General features: G+C 35.3%; 1 protein-coding gene across 3 annotated transcripts in view; it reads left to right on the forward strand.

The window, feature by feature from the left end:
• The first annotated feature begins 251 nt into the window (after positions 1-251).
• LOC311287724 (Fc receptor-like protein 5) overlaps positions 252-21,430 on the forward strand; it is a 211,413-nt gene continuing 190,234 nt past the window's right edge. For all 3 annotated transcript variants that reach the window (XM_084404752.1, XM_084404753.1, XM_084404754.1), the window contains exons 1-5: positions 252-323; positions 4,471-4,506; positions 6,060-6,314; positions 14,431-14,685; positions 14,791-15,054. In XM_084404752.1, coding sequence (XP_084260878.1) covers positions 296-323; positions 4,471-4,506; positions 6,060-6,314; positions 14,431-14,685; positions 14,791-15,054 — 838 coding nt within the window. In that variant the 5' untranslated portion in view covers positions 252-295. The remainder of the gene's footprint in view (positions 324-4,470; positions 4,507-6,059; positions 6,315-14,430; positions 14,686-14,790; positions 15,055-21,430) is intronic.

Genomic DNA, 21,430 nt, shown 5'->3' on the forward strand with positions numbered 1-21,430 from the left:
TGATTTCTCTTTAATCACTGTCTGTCTTCTGTGTGTGACTGTGTGAACGAACACAATAACAGTGAGAACAATCTCCATCAGAACTGATCTGGAAAATATGATTTTCAAGTAGATGAACAGAGCTGTGACAACTCAAATAAATAAGTAGCTAAATATCTTAGACTGGATCTCTCTTTTCTTTATCTGTGTATTTCTGTGTAGAGTTTTGTCTCCTCCTCCCTCATCTCTTCTTTCTAACACAGGAAGTGTGTGTTTAACACTCAGCGCTGTTAACACAGTCTATTAATGTGACAGTATGGGCTCCAGTGCACTGCCTCTCATCTGTGAGTATAAGATCATATTCTTTACTATCTTCTGTTTTCTGTTTCTAATGCATTGTATTCAGCTGAAGATGGGATATAATAATGAGTGTTGTGTAGGAGAGTCTATGAATCCACAGTCTCACTGCTTATTGTATTATTTATTGATCAGATCTTATGTGATGATGTTACGTGTTGATCAGATAAAGAGGTTTATGATGCATTTATCTGTGTGATAATGCGTGTGAAAGATGGAGGCAATGTGTACATGTATTTTCGCTTAGTTTTGTTGTAACATCTTTCCTCCTATTTCAAGTAGTTGAGATAAATCAGAGGTATTTGTGTTGATGTGAGTTAGTGTTGAATGATGCTGTATCTTTAAATGATCTCTCCATCAGAGACTCAGAGAGTTTGAGAACAGAGACCGAACACACACTCATCTTCTCTATCACTTCTCTTTCTCTCTGACTCTCTTATTGAGAAATAACTGCAAAAGTGTATTTGGTCAATTAAAGTTAATTTTTCAAACAAACAGTTTATCAAACAAAGTAGAGCTTTTCTCAGAACTAACTTCTCTTTTCTGAGACACGTTTCAGTTATTTTTAACCAGTTCGCCTGAACTTCATCCAGGGCCGGCGCTAGCTATAGGCAGAGCAGGCGATCGCCTCGGGCCTCGGGCTTTGAGGAGGGGCCTCCATAACCGTAACATCCCCTATATATATAGTCCACCAAGACAGGCAGAAATACTAGCCTCATTGGATATTGTTGAATTGTCACTCATCTGCAGTTAAACCAATTAATGTTTCCGTTTCAAAGCGGGTGCCGGCTTCTTAAAGTTTGTGTAACGAACGCATCCATCAGGTGCTGCAAAGCAAAAGCCTAAATAGGCACGCAAATAAAGGATCTCATATCTATGGGTCTATCTTCTCAATTCTGCTGATGATTAGATCATACCCTGACATCATAGCCTACTTACGCCAATAATATCAGTTTAGAAATATTATTATTATTATTATTATTTTCTGCTCAGTAGCGATCGTGTCTTTCTCTTCCACTTGATTTGTGTATAGCATATTTAGGTAACAATGCAATGCATAATATCATATTACTGATACGAATAATTTGACAATATCTGCAGTCAATATTGATTAAATGGGAGGGGAAAATCCTGCCCAAACCGCAGCTATGAAAAAATAAATGATAAAAGCACTTATGTTCATCTACTGAAGTGGTATTCTGGAACTGTGAATAAATTGAATAAAACCGCAAAATAACAACAACAACAATAACATCTTCATTAAACAAAAAAGAGATTACCTTAGATAAAGTTTGATTAATATGTACATACAGTACCGGTAAAAAGTCTGGACCCATTACTATTTTTAATGTTTTTGAAAGAAGTTTCTTATTATGCTCTGCATTTATTTGATCAAAAATACAGAAGAAAACAAGAATATTCAGCAAGGATGTGTTAAATATATAAAAAAGTGATAGTGAAGACTTTTTTAAAACAACTTTTTAATAATAAAAAAATCCAGAAAAAATAAGTATCACAGGTTATAAAATACATTTTAAGCACTATTTCTAACATTTGATAATAAATCAGAATATTATAAAGTTTTCTGAAGGATCACGTGACACTAAATTCAGCTTTGCATCACAGAAATATATTTTAAAGTATAGTAAAATAGAAAACCATTATTTTAATTAAATAAATCCAGGCTTAATGAGCATAAGAGACTTCTTTCAAAAACATTAAAAATAGTAATGTGTCCAAACTTATGTACTGTGTAAGTAAAAATAGCCTATACTAAATAAAAAGGTTAGGAATCATATTTGTTTCAAGTGTTTGTTATTGGGGGTGGGGGGCCTCCAACATGAACTTTGCCTAGAGCCTCCTAATGTCTAGAACCGGCCCTGCGTATTCGTATTGAACCGTTCGGTACGAGGCTTTCGGTTCGGTGTTCGGGACGCATTTTCAAATCGATCGGTTCGTTGGATCATTTGTCCTGCCGACCACAATTTCGTTATTTCAAATGTAGGCGCGTTGCGCGTGGCAAGCGCGCTCATAATGTAGAGACGCCGGCGCGACTACAACATTGCCCAACATCAAATGGCAAACGTAATGCAAGCGGAACGAAACTGAGCTACTCGTTATTGTGTGGTTGACGGACCGTTGTTTATCAGTTTGGACCAGTGCAGCGCGAGCCGATCGTGATCATGCTACACTGTTACTACACAGCGCTAAGAGATACAGTAAAGAAAGCATTTGAATTCGCCACAGAAGTAATAACATCGCTGCGAGATCTAGTGAGAAACATTCACATTGTTTGGCAGGAATAGTAGGCTATAGGCTATTGCCTCAAGTAACATTACGTCGGTTTTATTTTGACATTATGAATACAATGCCCTCAAATGTTAATCTTAACTAAAATAAACATTTGTATAACTACTACAATATTAAATTTATTTTTTTCCAAGGAGCTGTTTTGTAAGAATCAATTATAGCTCCAGAATTGCTCAAAGTAAAAAGAAATATTATTTTATGGTGCTAGTTTTAATTAAAAAAAGAAAAAGAAATAAATCAAGGAAATTGGCATTTCTTTATTTTTGCTGTATCGAAAACATACCAAACCGTAACACGTGTATCGTATTGAACCGAACCGTGAATTTTGTTACACCCCTAGTGGTAAGTGATAAATTACACTGGATAAAATAGCTCCACTTGTCTTGTACAAATGGTGTAATTCTGCAGCAGGTAGGCTAGAAAAAAATATGTTTATGTTAGCTACCTGCCTGACGGCAAATGCTGCTTGTAACAAACAGTGCAACTTTTTTTTCGAACGGACGGAATATGGTTATATATTATAATATGTTTTTTTTATTGGGGGGGCCTCCATGTCCATTTTGCTAGGGGCCCCCAAATTCCTTGAAACGGCCCTGCACATTAACATACTGAGGTCTGGATATGGTTTGTTTTTGGGTCCTTTTAGGAGGAACTGAGATCATTTAGTGTTGACCTATGAATTATTTCTGCCGAGGCGAGAGCTCTTGAAGTGCTGAAACACACGAGGTGTGAAAATACTCTTAGACCAGAAGCACGAGGTCACTTGCAGCAGGTTTTCTCTCTGGTTGTGGTTAATTTCAGCTGTAGGCTAACACTATATCCACATTATTTTACTATAAAGTCACAATTAGGGGTGTGCACGAATATTATAAACTGTTATTTCTTTTCAAAAAAGAAAATACAAAAATACAGAAAAGTTAAATTTGAAGTGAATCCATGATAAATCCCAAGCACAAAAAAATATAAAATTAATTAAATTAAAGTGTACTATATGTGAAACACTAAGTGTCCAAATTATTTTTGCAGCCACTATAAAGTCACAATGAAGTTGATGGTGCCGACAGCAAACAGGAAGTGATGTCGTGTGTCTCAAACACTTTGGCCTGATTTGGTTCTGAAGCTTGTTCTGTTCCAGTGAAGAATCAGTGATGTGAAACGTTAATCACATTCATGTTAATATTTAAAAGTGTCTTTATTCATAAAGTGTATCTTTATGTACTGTGATGTAATGCATTATAGTTGTGTGAAAGCAGCATTATTCTATATTATTTATACATTTTTAATAGTGTCTTTCATGTTAGGGTCGGGAACATGTTATACAGGCAAAATTCAATAGGGAGCAAATATAAAAAAAAAAAATACAAAACTTAAACAAACACAAAACAAGAGAACAAGAACTATGAAGAGAGTTACAGAAATACACTGACATCACATTTATTGATGAGTATAATGTCATAATGTTGTATGTTGTGAAGCTCAGTGGTTCAAACTGCTGCTTTATTGTTGAGCATCAGTGAATCAGTGAATCAAACAGTGAATCAAACAGTGAATCAGTGAATCAAACAGTGAATCTGTGAATCAAACAGTGAATCAAACAGTGAATGAGTGAATCAAACAGTGAATCACTGAATCGACTCTCGTATCAGTTCACGAGTCCTGTGACATCATTGTGTGTGATGATGTTGAATGCTGGACAATAATCCATCAGTTCTCCCCTGAATGAGCATCACAACATGTAGAATAAACTCTACACATGTTTCAGTGTGTGATTTACAGTGTGTTGAATGAATGGAAAAGCTTCATATCTGTTTCTTCTGCTTTTAGTGCTGATGTCCCTCGTTCACTCTGGACTCAGTCAAGGTACTGTCCGTTACTGCAGTACATTTTAGATTTTAACTAATGTGAATTGTGTTGTAGTAGTTTATTTGTCTTCATGGTAACATCAGGATCCCTCATTTGTCTGTTTGCTGATGTTTTATGTCCATGTTTTGCATATTTCACAGAATCATCTGACTGTAGTTCCTTAAAGGGATACTCCACTTTTTTCGGAAATAAGCTCATTTTACAACTCCCCCAGAGTTAAACAGTTGAGTTTTACCGTTTTAGAATCCATTCAGCCGAACTCCGGGTCTGACGGTACCACTTTTAGCATAGCTTAGCACAGATCATTGATTCTGATGAGTCCAGTAGCATTTCTTTCAAAATGACCAAAGAGTTTCAATATTTTTCCTATTTAAAACTTGACTCTTCTGTAGTTAAACCGTGTACTAAGATCGACGGAAAATGAAAAGTTGCGATTTTCTAAGCTTATATGACTAGGAACTACTCTCATTCCAGCGTAATAATCAAGGAACTGTGTGGCTGTACCATGGGTGCAGCAGGCGTAATGATATGACGCAGCGCCTGAAAATAGGTCTAATAGGTTAGACAAACTTAGTCCCGGTCACGTTGGAAGAAGTTACCGAGCTGGGGACTATTTTCAGGCGCTGCGTCATATCATTACGCCTGCTGCACCCATGGTACGGCCGCACAGTTCCTTGATTATTACGCCGGAATGAGAGTAGTTCCTAGTCATATAGGCTTAGAAAATCGCAACTTTTCATTTTCCGTCGATCTTAGTACACGGTTTAACTACAGAAGAGTCAAGTTTTAAATAGGAAAAATATTGAAACTCTTTGGTCATTTTGAAAGAAATGCTACTGGACTCATCAGAATCAATGATCTGTGCTAAGCTATGCTAAAAGTGGTACCGTCAGACCCGGAGTTCGGCTGAATGGATTCTAAAACGGTAAAACTCAACTGTTTAACTCTGGGGGAGTTGTAAAATGAGCTTATTTCCGAAAAAAGTGGAGTATCCCTTTAAGCTGCACAACATTACAGAAATCTGCTATTTATTCAATCAATCAAACAGTCTTGCAGTTGTAAAGTAGTTCAGTCAGACATTGATTTCAAAAGATCATAATCCACTGTATAAAACAGAAATGAGTTTTATTTGCATGTTTCTGAGTTTTTGCTGCAATATTAATTATTGACTGTGTGTCATTAAGATCTTGAGCACCAATGCTGAGCTTTATTCACTCAGTGTGGTTTAGCTGGAAGGGCTGGAAGAGAAAAGGGCTTGAGAACAGACAGACTGAAGTTAGTAAGTTCAGTTCAGATCTTTAAACACTCAGACTGTAAACAGCATCATCTACTGGTCAGAACTGGAAGAGCAATAATACAAAGACATGCAGACTGGATAAATATATCAGTTTAATTTAGTTTTTACCAATATATACATTTTTGATGTAATCATTACGATTTATAGGCAAACTAGGTTTTTAATTTAAGTGTTTTTCTCCTGATGAAGTTTTGAGTTCATGACAGAGATCTTGATACTGCGATGCTTTTCAATATTTACTTCTGTTTCTCAGTGAAACCTGTAGTGACGGTGAAGCCAGATCAGCCTGTGTTCATAGGAGAGACAGTCACTCTCACATGTGACATACAGGGAGGAGGAGACATTCAGAGATACAGCTGGTTTAGAGATGGAAACACTGTCTATCCATATACAACACCAACAGCAGAGTTCAGTTTCAGAGCTGATCATGTGTCTCGCAGTGGTGAATACACTTGTCAAGGAGACTCATGGACAGACTTCAGTGATGCTGTTACACTGACTGTATCAGGTGAGTCTTCATATTCACATCTGTTTATTGATCATCACTTATAATTTTCAACCACATCTGCTGTTATAAGAGGACTGACAGTTCACTTTTTAGTAATTACTCAATAACTGCACACGTGTGTGTGTGTTTTGTGGAGGTTTTAGTTCATTATAAATTCATGTAAATTGTGACTTTCCAGTGTTATAAGCGTCTCCATCTTTAATTTATGTGCGTCTCCATCTTTGATATTTAGTCACTGTCACTATGGTTACAGGAGATATTCATGAGTATCATGAGAATAGAAAAGGACTTGAGCAGTTCTGATGAGTTTTGTCCTGAAGTCAGAGAGAATGACGTGATTTACAGATTATTAGTGTTGAAGTCAAAACCACAAACCCAGACCAGAGTGTTTTCACAGATTACACATTTTTGTTCTAAGAACTTTTTTAAAACATTTTGTTTTGGTGATGGAAACTTTAAAGTGTCCATTTTTATTAGTGCTAGTGGAGCTTTTTTTGTTTGTTTTTTTGTAAGGTTAGTTTGATGTTCCTGAAATATTCTTTTAACCTAATTTGTATTAACAACTCAAAAGTCCTCCTCAAAAAAACTTTACTAATTAATCCAATAGGGAAAGTTATAATGATGTGCAGAAGAAGACTGGCTTCTTTGATTTAGTTTGTGGATCGTTAGGTAGAGCTCACAGCGGGTGATCGGTCAGAATCACACAAGATTTTTTCATCGGAAGTATTTATTGAATTTACAACTGCATGATTGAATATGTACATTGATGTGTGGTTCTGAAACAGATAAAAGAAATAATAAGAAAAAAAAACAGTTGAATGCAAATGAATGATTATCATGCAACAAACCTCTATTTGTATTAACTGTATCCTATTCTAATAATATAGCAGGAATAAAATTCAATAATATTTTATCATGGCCGAAACTGGCATTAAAAGAATGAAAAAGGCTGTTCTGTGGGTCTAAACAGCTCCAACCATAACAATTAGAAAGGATAAACCATTCGCAATACAATGGCTCCCTCTGCTGGTCGCATATATAACTACACCAGGCCGCGCCGAGAGGTGTCACGTGACGACCAGTGTTTTTTTGTTTGTTTTTTTTCTACAAATTTTATTAACATTTTGTCAAAGTACAACTTTAACACGTATATGAAATTGAATCAATATACAGCTTCATATATCTGATCTTAACAAGGTGAACAAAATAAGAGACAGGAAAAGATCCGAAATAAAATAGAAATAAGATAACAAAACACATAGATACATAAAAGAAAAACACTTAGGGGTCTGCTTATGCATTAAGATTAAAATAATGAATAATTTGATTGTTTTGTTTAATTTGTTGTTCTTTTTTTTTTTTTTCAATGCTGTTCCAATATTTTTTAAGGTCTGTAATTTTGAAATTGTAAAAGGAGGGTTTGCTTCTTTGCCAAATCATTTTGTGCAGATAATATTTAGCTAAAATAATAATTAAGTTAATTACATATTTTTCATTGGCTGATAAATCTGGCTCAGTGACTATAAGAAGTATTTCAGAAATATTCTTTTTTATCTTTTGGGAAATGAATCTTTGTAAATGGGACCAAAAGGAAGCTACAAGGGGACAATCAACAAAAACATGCTCAATGGTTTCTCCTTCACAGCCACATAAAGTACAAATGTTACACACAGTTGGACAAAAAAGTACAGATGTTTGCTTTTGAAGGGTAATACCTGTGAACAATTTTGAATAAAACTTCTTTGATTTTATTTACAATAATATACTGATGAGGTAGCAGGAAGATCATGTTCCATAGTTTCTTGACTAGTAAAGTCCATCGGAGTTTACATATAGGAGTACTGGTAGGATCAAGTATGTTTCTAATAAAAGTATTGTTACATCTCTTATCTGTAAGTGGAATGCCAGAAATAGCAGGAGAACGACTGTTACAGATGGAGAAGTATCTGTCTGTATGCTCTGTGCTAAAGAAACAACACTAACAGGAATAGACTCAATCACCATTTCGAATTCTTCTTGAGATGTATCAGTACCATATTTTCCCATGAAGTGCTCATAAGAATAAAATTCATTTTTTGTATTTAGCAGATTGTTTACTGTATTCAGATTACTTATAAACCAATTATTCAGAAAGAGTGTTTTGTTTTTGTGTAGTATATATGCATTGTTCCAAAGAATACAGTTGTGAGGGGAGAAATGTGTTTAAAGATAAGATTCCAACATAACAAGGATTGTTTATGAAAATTGCTTAATTTCACGGGGAGTTTTCCTACCGAAAAAGGGCATATCAATAGAAAGTTAAGACCACCAATAGTTTCAAATAAGCTGTTTGGAATAATATTCCACATACTATTTGGACACTTGAGGAATCTTTTAATCCAGTTGATTTTTATAACTTGGTTAAATGAAGTAAATGTCAGTACATTCAGACCACCTTCAGCCAGAGGGTTTGAGAGAACAGACCTTTTAACCTTGTCAGGCTTATTCTTCCATAAAAATTTGAAGAGAATTTTATCAAATTGGGAACAAGTGGATTTTGGAACATCTAGAGATGAGAAAACATAAGCTGCTCTTGACATCCCTTCTGCCTTACTTAACAGAACTCTGCCATATATCTCTGGCAGACCAACAATTAAATTTGGTTTTGATGGTCTGAGTCACTGGGAGCATATAGGTCCAGAGTTTCTCTATTCTCGATATTTTAATACCAAGGTAAGTTATAGTGTTTTTGAGCGGGATATTACATATTTCAGATTGGCTGCTGTCTTTTAGGGGCAGAATTTCAAATTTTTTAACGTTTAATTTTAATCCTGATACTTTTGAGAACTTAGATATTGTAGATAAAGCTAGGGGTACTTGTTCGATATTTTGCAAAAAATAAAGTAGTATCATCTGGAAGTTGTGAGATTTTGATTTCTTTGTCAAGTACTCCAATTCCCTTAAAAGGAGTTTGTAATATCAAGTAATTCAATATTTGGGCAACAAGCAAGAAGATATAAGGGGAGGCTGGGCATCCTTGGCGTACCTCTTTTTCTACATTAAATCTCTGAGACGTTCCATACATGAGTTTAACTGAGCTATTGTTATTTTTATAAAGTGTTTTCATTGCTTTAATGAAGAAATTGCCCAAATTTAAGAAGGATAGGGTGTCTAATATGAATTTATGACTAATTGTGTCGAATGCCTTCTGAAAATCTAGAAAAAGAATAATTGGGTCTCCAGAGAGCAGGTGACTGTAATTTACCAAGTCCAAAACTAATCTAATATTATTAGAAATGTGACGTCCAGGCATGAAGCCGCTTTGAGATTCGTGTATAATGTCGTTTATTCCATATTTTAATCGTTTGGCTAGTACCGACGCCAAGATTTTGTAATCATTGTTTAACAATGTAATACCACGCCAATTATCAATCAATAGCGTGTCTTTATTAGGTTTTTGGGACTAATGTTATTAGGCCTTGCTTCATTGAGTGGGGTAATTCTTCATTACTCAAGGCTTCATTATATACTGCCAAAAGAAATTTGGATGTTTCTTCAAGAAATGCTCGGTAAAATTCACCTGTAAGGCCATCATTTCCAGGTGATTTGTTGAGTTTAAAATGTTTTATTCCCCATTTTATTTCCTCGATAGATAACAATTCATCACATTCCTCTCTGAAGGTGGTGCTTGCTTTCTTGATATCTACAAGTGAATTAAAAATAACAGATGACTCAGTAGGGGAGTGCGGGGCACAACCTAACGCGGGGTTAGTTGTAACACGCTTGTTTTAAATACTTCCGCACATGCTTGGATGACAAAACTTTGTGTATTTACTAGTTGCCATATCAACACTATATATATAAATAAAAAGAAATCCGCCAAAATTATTTATTTTTTGGAAGATATCCATAGACATTTATTAAACCATAGCAAAAGTAAATTTCTTACTTAAGTTAATTTTTCATCTCTATTTTTTGTGTTTATTTAAAATAAGACAAATGTGATATTATTTTAATCTCCAAGATGTTATTTAACAGTTGAGATAGTTATTTAATGCTTCGCTAACTAGCAGAAGACACTAGCAGGGTTTAAATCCCAGTTGTGCAGATGGGGCATGTTGTCACACTGCGTTACAATGTGCCCCTATTAGAAATATGCTATTATATTCTATACTTGTATTAATTTTATTGAGAAAACGTGAGAAAAAGGTGAATAAAGACTGAGAGTCAATGTTCAAAAATGACTAATTATTTATTTGTTTTGAACTATGTTGTATAGCTGTGTTTTCATGTGTTCGTAGTAAAAACTCAAAAATGAGTTTATATTTAATTATTAAAAATTACCATTATTTTATATGAAAAAGTTTTTAAATTGTATTTTATTTAGAAAATATTTTAGTTTGTTTTGTATATATTTTTTATTAGATCAGATAATGTTTTAAGCTGTAATATGGTCATGTTACAGTGTGCCCCTGCACATGTTACAATGTACCCCACCTATGGGGCATGTTGTCACATTTCACTTCCATTCTTTCGGGGTATGTCAAGAAAAAAGTATATACTGTATTAATAAAACAAAAACACATAATTGTACTAGACATGTGGGAAATGAATGTGGGAAAAAATAAATACTCTGAACCATAAGTAGATTTACACAAACTGAGAAAGTCAAAAAGCGTTACTTTGTGCCCCGCTCTCCCCTACATATGTCCATCTTGTGAAGATTAGTATAATGTACGGACACAAACTTGGATATAGTATTATAATCTTCTGTTATGGAACTTCCTATTTTTAGTTTAGTTAACGAACTTCTTTCCATATTTCTTTTTTCAATGCCAAAAAAATATTTGCTGTTTTTCTCTCCTTCTTCAAACCATTTTAGTCTTGATCGTATGAATGCCCCTTTAGCTTTTTCCTTATAAATTTCATCCAATTCTGTTTGAAAGCAGTCTAACTGCAAAGATTGTTCATTATCTGTTGAATTTAGAATGATGTCTGAGATACCTTTGATTAAAAATTCTATTCTTGCTCTTTTTCTTTTAGTTAAGTCACGTGATGACCAGTGTACATGCGGGAGGTGCGTGCCCTATAACCAATTAACTGGATTGAAGGCGAATAGCTTACAAACTATGCGCAGAGGGTGCTTAACTGGTATTCTACAATATATAACCAAAGATAATGCCCGAGTGACAACCTATAATACATCGATAGAAAGAAGCATCACGACACGAGGCCTAGCCGAGCAGGAAAAGCCTGAGCTTACATTTAGCAACACTGAACAGACAAAACACCACCAATCTAGCCTTAGCAATGACAGTAAAAGAACAACGAAATACCGATTCTCACTTGTAAAGACGCACACTAAAATAGGAGAGTTGTATCAGGGCAGGTTGTAAGTCTGTGCGGTTAGCGGACACTACTGGTAAAAGTCTCGGACAGAATGCCACCAGCGTGCAGCGAGCCTGAGTCAACTTGTGATTGGCTAAGAATCCAGGTGAAGCGAGGCGTCTTCCAGTAGGAGAGAGTCACAGTAAAGTGTCTGATGCTTAGCGGCCACAAGGGGGACTTTTTTACAAGTGACGTGATTCACAGCAAAATCCTCAGTGTTGAATGAACTCGATGTCTAAATGGGTCCAAGAGAGTTAAAGATGAAGAAACTACAGTTTTTGTGCTAATTTTGAGAACGTTATTACAGACCAGATAACATTGAACACACATTTTATTAATGTTACTGGAATAATTTTTGTTCATAACTTTGAGAAATCCTTAACGTTAGCCAAAGTTATGATAACGTGCCCTGTTAGCTGGTTATGGTTGTGGTTAAAGTATATTTATCACCATATGACCAAGACCAGTGTCGTGTATTTCTGTCACAGAATGGCACCATGAACTAAATCCCTCTGGAAACCGTTGGTCAAATGCTTTGCTCAAAGACACAATAGTGATGTTTAACAGTTCATTCACTGCAGGGTTTATACCAGCAACATTCCCATTTACAACCAGCGTTTACAACCGAAGGTCCTTCTGGACAATCAGTTTTATTCCCTGAATATTATAAGGAATATTATACTATACTAATATTATACTACTATGGTACATGTCCAGAAAAACATATATTTTGTGCATGCAAATACTGTTGTATATGATGAATAAGATATTAAATAGCATATCAAACAATGAAGTACCATGGTGCTTTAACACTGTACACACTGTACACACACTGCATAGTATCGGTTGTTGGTATCGGAGCATTTTTATGAGTATGAATATGAGAGCGCAGTATCGGGCCGACACCAATACTGGTGTTAATATAGACCTTTCTCACTCGTGGTTATGGGCTCCAGAAAGGCCGCTGTGAGTAAGTTCAGTCACTCAGAGCTCATGGTGAACAACACACACACATTCTCAATCTCAACAGATCATCAAATCCTGGAGTCACCGGCTGTGTCTCATCTCGAAGGCTGAATCCTCCGGAGGTCACATTTATCTGCCGCAAACGTCATGAGGCTCTTCATCTCAGTAAACTGACCATTACATTCCCATGAGGAAACTACAACAGTTTACACTTCACTAGCAATAACGCTCAGGTTTATAATGGTGACTGTCCTGAAATAAGACGTTCTTTATGACGTATGCGGCCGATAAATGTGACGTCAAGAGGACGCAGCTTCGACATGAGACACAGATCCATGAAAACAGACGCTAAGAAGCAGCGAGTCGTTCTTCTCCTTTCAATTCACAATTTACATTCTTACTGCAGATTGTGCAATCATTATTATTTTTAACATATCTTTTAATCTTTAAACAGTTTTTTATTACTTATTAAACTATTGAGAAGTATATTACTGTGAACAAGAATTATATTGTTTTTGATGTTTCCTATAAAATAAAGAAAGATTGACTGAACTAAAAACACATCTGTGCTTGCAAATATAATATGGCTGAATACGTTTATTATTTTGTTTAGCCTTTTTGCTTCAGCATTTGTTGTATGATGATAATTATCATATTTTATTTGTAATATTTAAAAAAGTTGAGGTTATCCGCTTATCTGTAAATTTACCCGGGTCTGTCACATAACCTGTTAAAACTCTGAACTATAAATATTCCCTGAAATTACCAGAGACTTTAACATTATTCTTTGAAAGCTCTGGAATTTTCTTCTCAATCTATATTTTTGTTATTCTGTTTGGTGTCGTGTATTTTTCCCCCCACAGCGCTTAATGTCATATGGTGATTGTGAAGCACGGAACATCCCACTTCATGATTTTATGGTGAAATGTCTTATTTTTCATGTTAGGCAGGTCAAATTTGATCAAGAACAATCCACTGTGGCCAATTCAGCGTGAGTGATGCAGCAAAAATAGACTCAGTGCTGAAACAAACGCGGCCTCCAAATTCATTTTATGACGGATACATCAATCCAGCTAGCAAACCAATTAAGAACCAATTTTGCACAGTTACAGTCAAATTCTGAATCGTTAGACTGGTCTAACACATAATTTGCACGTTGCGTGAGTAAGCAAAAGAAGGGACACTTAGAACAATTCACCTCGCATAACTTTCACCGCTGTTGCATATTTCACTCAAAATTATGATATACAAATTCTCTTACAGTGAGGTAAATTCTTTATTACAAATACAAACAAGATAATATTTGCCAATAACGAATACGACGTAGCAGTCCTTGCGGCTGCAGACGAGAAAATGGCGGCCACACACACACTCTCTGAGCATGTTCATCTCTGAGCTTGTCTTTAACATGCGCAGATGGCGCGCTCCGAGCCAAATTAGAGTTAATCAAAATAAAATAAATCTCATAGATGACAGTATTTATACATTTTACGTTAGACTTATAAAAAAAAAAAAATATATATATATATATATATATATTTATATACAGTATATCCTAATTAGATATATTTAAATAAAGTGAACACAATTTAAATGTGTCATACCTAAGAAGGGCTTGAATCATTTTTTTTGAGTGGGAGCAGAAAAGACAAACTCCCCTTCATTTCAAAATAAATTACAGTTTACTGTATACAAAAAAGAATGATAAAAACAGAAGACTAGTGAAAGATATGAGCAATAACTCTATATATGAGCTCAACACTGCATCACTGTTCACTTCCAGATAAACCGATTCTGACTGTAAAGCCCCAGAGTTCAGTGTTCACTGGAGACACAGTTACTCTCAGCTGTGACGTGGGAAGCTCAACTGGATGGACGTTTGACTGGTGGAAAGACTCAAACTGGGAATCCAGTGATGATGCAGGAACTAAAACAATCAGTTCTGTGAGAGTCTCTGATGGAGGAAGATACGAGTGTAGAGCACAGCGAGGAGAATACTACACAGACCTCAGTAATGCAATAAAGATAACAGTGAGAGGTAAGTGCTCTTTTTCTCTTTTGCTCTTTTTTTTTTTTTTTGTGAAAGCTAATTTTGAGTTTTAAAAGATTAAAACATGAAGTATGTTGTTTTCTCATTTCACAGTGAGACCCAAACCTGTAGTGAAGGTGAAGCCTGGTGTTCGTGTGTTCAGAGGAGAGAGAGTCACTCTCACATGTGACATACAGGAGACAGGAGTCTGGAGGTACAGCTGGTATAAAGATCAAGATCACAGCAGAAGAACAGACCAGATCTATATAATCACATCTGTGGAGCCGTCTCATGCTGGTCTGTACAGCTGTAGAGGAACTCTGACTGAAACCCAACAGAACTCAGAGATCAGTGATGGAGTTACACTGACAGTATCAGGTGAGTGTGTTCATCATTTCATCACATCACTTTAACCTGAAGACACTGAAAAGAGCTTACTCTGTCTCACGCTCAGTCAGATTATGTTAGTTAAGAGTTTGTAATCATCTCTATATACAGTGACAGGCTGATTATGATCTCAGATCTTTTCAGAGTTCATTATCTAGAGAGCGGGGAACAGTCTAATACTTTTTGACTTTCTCAGTTTGTGTAAATTCACTCGGGGTTCAGAGTATTTATTTTTTCCCACATTAATTTCACACATGTCTAGTACAATTATGTGGTTTTCTTTGATTAATACAGTGTATAGTTTTTTTCTTGATTTCCCCCGAAAGAATGGAAGTGAAATGTGACAACATGCCCCATAGGTGGAGTACACTGTAACATGACCACATGACACCTTAAAATGTGATCGAATTAAAAACTATACAAGACAAACTAAAATATTTTGTCAATAAAATACAATTATTAACTTTTTCATATAAAATAATGCCATTTTTTAAATGATTAAAAATACTTTTTATTTTATTTTTATTTACAACAAACACCACATAACAGCTATAAAGCATAGTCCAAAACATAATAATAATTAATAATTTCTGAACATTGACTCTCAGTCTTTATTCACCTTTTTCTCATATTTTCTCAATAGAATTGATAAAAGTGTAGAAATATCATAGTTCTAATAGAGGCTCATTGTAACGCAGTGTGACAACATGCCCCGTCTGTACAACTGGGATTCAAACCCTGCTAGTGTCTTCTGCTGGTTAGATCAGCATTCAATAACTATCTCAACTGTTAAATAATAGATTGGAGATTAAAATAATATCTGATTTGTCTTATTTTAAATGAACATATTAAATACAAATGTACTTAAGAAATGTACTTTTGCTATGGTTTAAAGGTACAATATGTAATTTTTTCACTTTAAAAATAGCAAAAATCACTATATCTATGTTATATATTTTTTTTTAGTTGTGTAGGCCTACTTACATTATCCCGACTGTTTCCAACAACTTTCAAACCAGGAGAAATTTGTAATTTAATTAGAAGACACATACCGTTTCTTTATTTCCATTTTGTCGCCGAATATTGTAAGAGGTTAGCGACCCCTAGCGGCGAAAAGTTTCTTTTTTCCCTCGTTTTTCCCTCGTTCAAAAAAAAAAAAAATCTGTAAACACGGCGTCGTCTCATGAAATATCTGCGTACGCACAAAACCACTGAAACCGACTCAAAACGCTGTAGTTCACATGCCAGACCAGTGTGTGGCGCTGTTATTCTGCCACAGAGATACACTAAAAATGGAGAAGAAGACTTGGAGTATGTGCGTAAACTTGCGCGCTGTATACAATAGTAATAGGCCCAGTAGTTTATTTATTTAAAAAAATTTTTTTTTAATAATAACTTTATTGAACAATATAAACAACCATAAATGGCCTAAAAAAATAGCGGTTTCAGGCTCCCAAAACGCCGGATCCGTATGATTTACGTAGGCTATACAGCTGAACGCGTCTCCGTGTGTACATCATGCTGGCATTTGTGGAAAGCTTTAAACCGTGTGTGTTACAACTAGCTCTGCGTTAGTTTGTGCCTCGCTCACCCCTATCCTCCAGACATGTTCAGTTCATTCATGAGCTGCTGCCCTTCAGATTATCCCCTTCCGGAACAAAAATATATGGGAATATACTGCTAAATATAATTGTTGTATATGGGGAAAGTTATCTCTGTCATATTATAATTGTTCCCTAGGTGGCAGTATTAGTTCACTTAAAACAGAATGTGGTAAATAGCAGAGCAAGAGTCTGAGCTAGCTGTGTCCAGTGACGGACATGTTATGGATTGCATCCAAGTGTTCAGTAAAGCTTCAGATAAACGTTACCCCGCTGTGCGTGTCCTTCTTACTAGTACTTAGGATACTACAATAATGCAATATATTACATAATACATGTCCATATATGGGAAACTAGTGCTTATATTTTTCAATATACTGCAATATATGCATTGACCATATGGCGATATATTAATACCAGTAGCGGGTGGTGCATTTCACACCTAACCTTTAGTGGTGTCCCAGCTGAATTAATCCAGCTCTTAATACGCTTTTAATAGTGTAGCGCACTGACTCTATAATGGTTGTGAAATTGCTGTTTTATTTTGCACCGGCAGTTATAGGGTTAATGCGGTGAGTTCGGAAAAGGCCGGATAGAGAAACGAGCGAGTGAGTTCGGCTGGAGCGTTTGTGTTCAGTTGTTCTGTCGTTCTTCAGACGTTACAATAGTATTAATGTTTGAAAAAAAAAAAGTTTTGATCATAAATTTTAAAGAAATGTTTTAAAGAAAATCATATTTAGCACGGAAAAAAAACGGGGACAAAAATAAGCATTATACTCACCAAAACTACTGATTATTTTTACATATTTTTTAGATACTAGTATCTATTAGGCCAGTGATTCTCAACCGGTGGGCCGTGGGCCTCGGAGCGCCATCTGGTGGGCCGTGTAGACAGTGGTAGACTTCCCCCAAATATATTTTTATTTTATTTTTTAATTGACAAATCTTGTTATTTTCTAATTATCTGATTGTTCTTATGTATTTATATGATCCAAAACACTCAAGTTAAGTTAAGATGCATTATCTAAAAGCTAATTTGTTTAAATATCGCAACCCCAATCACGTCACAATGTCAGGTTGACCGTTTGTTCGATCAGATGCAGTAACATTACTTTACTGTAATATGGATCGTGTTCTGAAAAGCAGATGTGGGAGTGCAAGCAAAAGCTTCGAAGTGTGTGGTGAGAAAATACAGCGCTGAATAGGCTACATTAGGCTTTATAAGGACAGGTACTAATTACAGAAGTTTATGGTTTATCAGTTTATGGCCAAAAATATTTTAAAGACGTGGCGCTGCGCTTCTCGTCCTGATGGAAAGATAGATGTGAAATACGTTTTAAATACACGTAAAATACTTGTGAAATACACCTGTTATACGTGTCCTGACCTGAACACAAGCTCTCATTCTAATCCTATAAGTCTTAAATACTTAAATATAAAGTCTTGAATACCATATTTAAATACTTTAAGTCTTTAAATTCATTTAAATTGATAATATCACCTGTGTATGGAATTCCAAAGGAGGGCGTGGTTTACCTCAGACATAGCAATCAAGCTCAGAGTAAGCAAAGGCGAAGGGTTGAGGCCACAGTGAATCAACCCGCAACAAATGTGAATCAACCCGCTACACTAACTGGCAGTAGGCTATAGTATGGCTACCATTTATACTATCATAATATATTATGATCCATGGATGTGCCTATCCATGTCACACAGTAAGATTTAGGATTTTGACCATATACCTCGCAGTCACAGACCGTATCAATGTCAGTGAGCTATACTTTGTATTTCGCCACAGGGTGTCACTGTGGCCTCAACCCTTCGCCTTCGCTTACTCTGAGCTCGATTGCTATGTCTGAGGTAAACCACGCCCTCCTCATTACCCTACGCAGGAAGAAATGTAGGAAGAAATAAATGAATAAATAAATAAATGTAGAAATACATAAATGAATAAATAAATAAATGTATAAATAAATAAATGTAAAAATAAATAAATGTAGAAATAAATAAATGTAGAAATGAATAAATGTAGAAATAAATAAAAGAATAAATAAATAAATATGGAAAAAATAAATAAATAGATACATAAATAAGGAAATAAATGTATAAATAATTATTTATTTTCGTTTTTTTTTTGCTTTTCTATGTATATTTATATATATATATATATATATATATATATATATATATTTTTTTTTTTTTTTTTTTTACATTTATTTGTATATTTATTTATGTATTTATTTATTTTTAATATTGGCAGCTTTGGAATTCCATACCTGTGTACCTAATTACTGTTTGCCTGATGAGTGCCCAATCTCTGAACAAAAAGGTTTCAATAAGCGCCGCCTGCTTGCGATAGCTGTAAATGTAAGCAGAACAAAAGCTCACGTTGTTTTCCAAAGACAGATATTGATAACAATGGTCTGTATCTTAAACCTGCATTGATTGCTTACCTCCACTGTAACTGATTTCCCCACACAAATGCTTTGATGTTAAAGCTAGAATGTCCACTAATGTGTTTATTTAAAAAAGGCATGAGTGGAGAAAAACAAGGCAATTTTAATTTTTATCAACATTTTCATAAAACTGCAATTTAAATATATTATTTCTATAGGCTATAAAAAAAAGACAAAAAAAGGACAAAATATATAGGCTGAATAAGCTGATCTATAGCATGTTAAAGGTGAACTAAGTAACTTTTTTACCTTAACTGAACAGCTCCGGAGTCATTGGAATGGTTATATTACTTATTTCGGGTTGAATGGTGGTCTTTTCGCACCCCCCTGGTGCCCGTGAGCGGAAAATTCGCACTTGCAACTTTGAGACGGCGGGCCGCCGGCAGCCACGTCAGGAAGTATCGCGTGATATCAGGTCTCGCGATGTAAACAATTGCTTTACGGCCAAAAGAAATCTGCTCAAATGCCGTCATTACTGCGCTCCCTCACGCTGTTCGAACCCGAAGGAAGAAGACGTTTTAAAGAATGTCCCATCTGCTTTGATGTCGTTGATCTACTAGCCTCTGGTGTCTGAGAATCGCCAACGAGTTTTTACAACAGTGTTGTCAAATATCTATTCCGAAGCTGTGGGGGGAGCTCTAGAGAGAAACCTGCGAGCAAAAAGCGAGAATACAGCGAAGAAATCCCGAAGCTACTGAGTGCTGCTTTAAATGGTGGTAGCCTAGCCTATGAACGGTACACCCCCCTAAACTCACAGAAATGGTTAGACCCAAGTCTTCAGCAGACTGAAATGTGTATTTCACGCGTTTTTTTAAATACGTGTTAAATACGCGTTGTTGACATGTTAAAATTCACATATTTTTGGCTCTCTTGGATTTCCATAGTCCGGTATGCAATCCCCTTAAGCTGAAGGCGCAGTGTGTTGAACGTGGAGAATTTTTTTGTCAAATGAGGCGCTAAAACCATCAAAGCTGCAGAGACATGAACTCAAAACACCCTGTGTTGGGAAGCCAAAATAATATTGTTTTAAACATGTTAATATCGCTAATTGTATTTGATAAATTATACTTACAGTATGTAAATTGGGGTGAATGAACTTAGTTGAACATTTCTGCTAATGAATAGAGAGAATGTTCCCCTCTAGTGTGTCTGACCTGTTGTTACAGGTGTGTTAGCCTGTTATTGTTACTGAGTAAACCTGACAAGTGTTTTTATATAAGGCCAGTTTTCATCTATAGCTGACTTGAGTCTGTTACAGTGGCATAACAGATTAACAGCAGAGAATATCATTGTACTTTCTGAATTCTCTGTTATTCTGTGTTCATACTATCATATTTGGAAAGGTGATCCTCAGAATGTGTTTAATCAGTCATTAATGGGCCATGAGTTGCAGAAGGTTGAGAACCGCTGTATTAGATTACATTTAGTACTAGTGCTTATTCTTGAGCTACTAGTGTGAGCAAGTGCTCTTTCTGTGGTGGAGTTTGAGAGGGACTGACTCATGACGGTCAAGGGAACACTGTGGTGACTAGTTCAGATTACTGGTCTGGATTGGTACAGATTACTGGTCTGGTGTCCTCAGATAATCCACGGTATATGAAAACCCACAGAAGAATACTGACCGTCATGGGGAAATCTCAGTCAAATTAAAATACACCGGTGTTTTGCCAGATGAGAAGTTTATTTACTATTTTAATTCATTTTACTCTAATTAATTTTATAACTGTATCATTTATCTCTTTTAATTCCTTTTATAACTGTTTTAATTTCCCCTGCTTTTATTTTGTGTCTATTTTCTATGCAAAGCTCTATGAATTGCTATAGTGTGATTATTATAATTCCTTTCTATGTAAAGCTTTTGAATAACTGTTTGAATTTTCCTTGCTTTTATTTTGTGATTATTTGTATTCCTCTCTATGTAAAGCACTTTGAATTGCCATAGTTTATGAAATGTGCTATATAAATAAACCTGCCTTGCCTAGTGCTTATTCTTTAGCTAGAGCTTATTTAGGCACTAGTGCACGTGATAGTCTGTCACAAAGTTGCACGAGTAAATATATCTACAATATTATATTACACATGCAGTACCATATCTGATCACATATACGGTCTATCTATATATTATGAAGTGTATTACTGAATATTAAATTTCATACATTATGATATATTAGTAAATATATTGTCACTTTTTTCAATATATGAAAAGCGGTAATTCTTTATGTATTATTCAGTATATTGTAATATATTAACACAATATATTATTCTTTATATGTTCAAAGATACTGTTAAACCATTTCATACATTGATCAT

Source organism: Rutilus rutilus, assembly GCF_951802725.1.
Source record: "Rutilus rutilus genome assembly, chromosome: 3".
NCBI classification, from domain to species: domain Eukaryota; kingdom Metazoa; phylum Chordata; class Actinopteri; order Cypriniformes; family Leuciscidae; genus Rutilus; species Rutilus rutilus.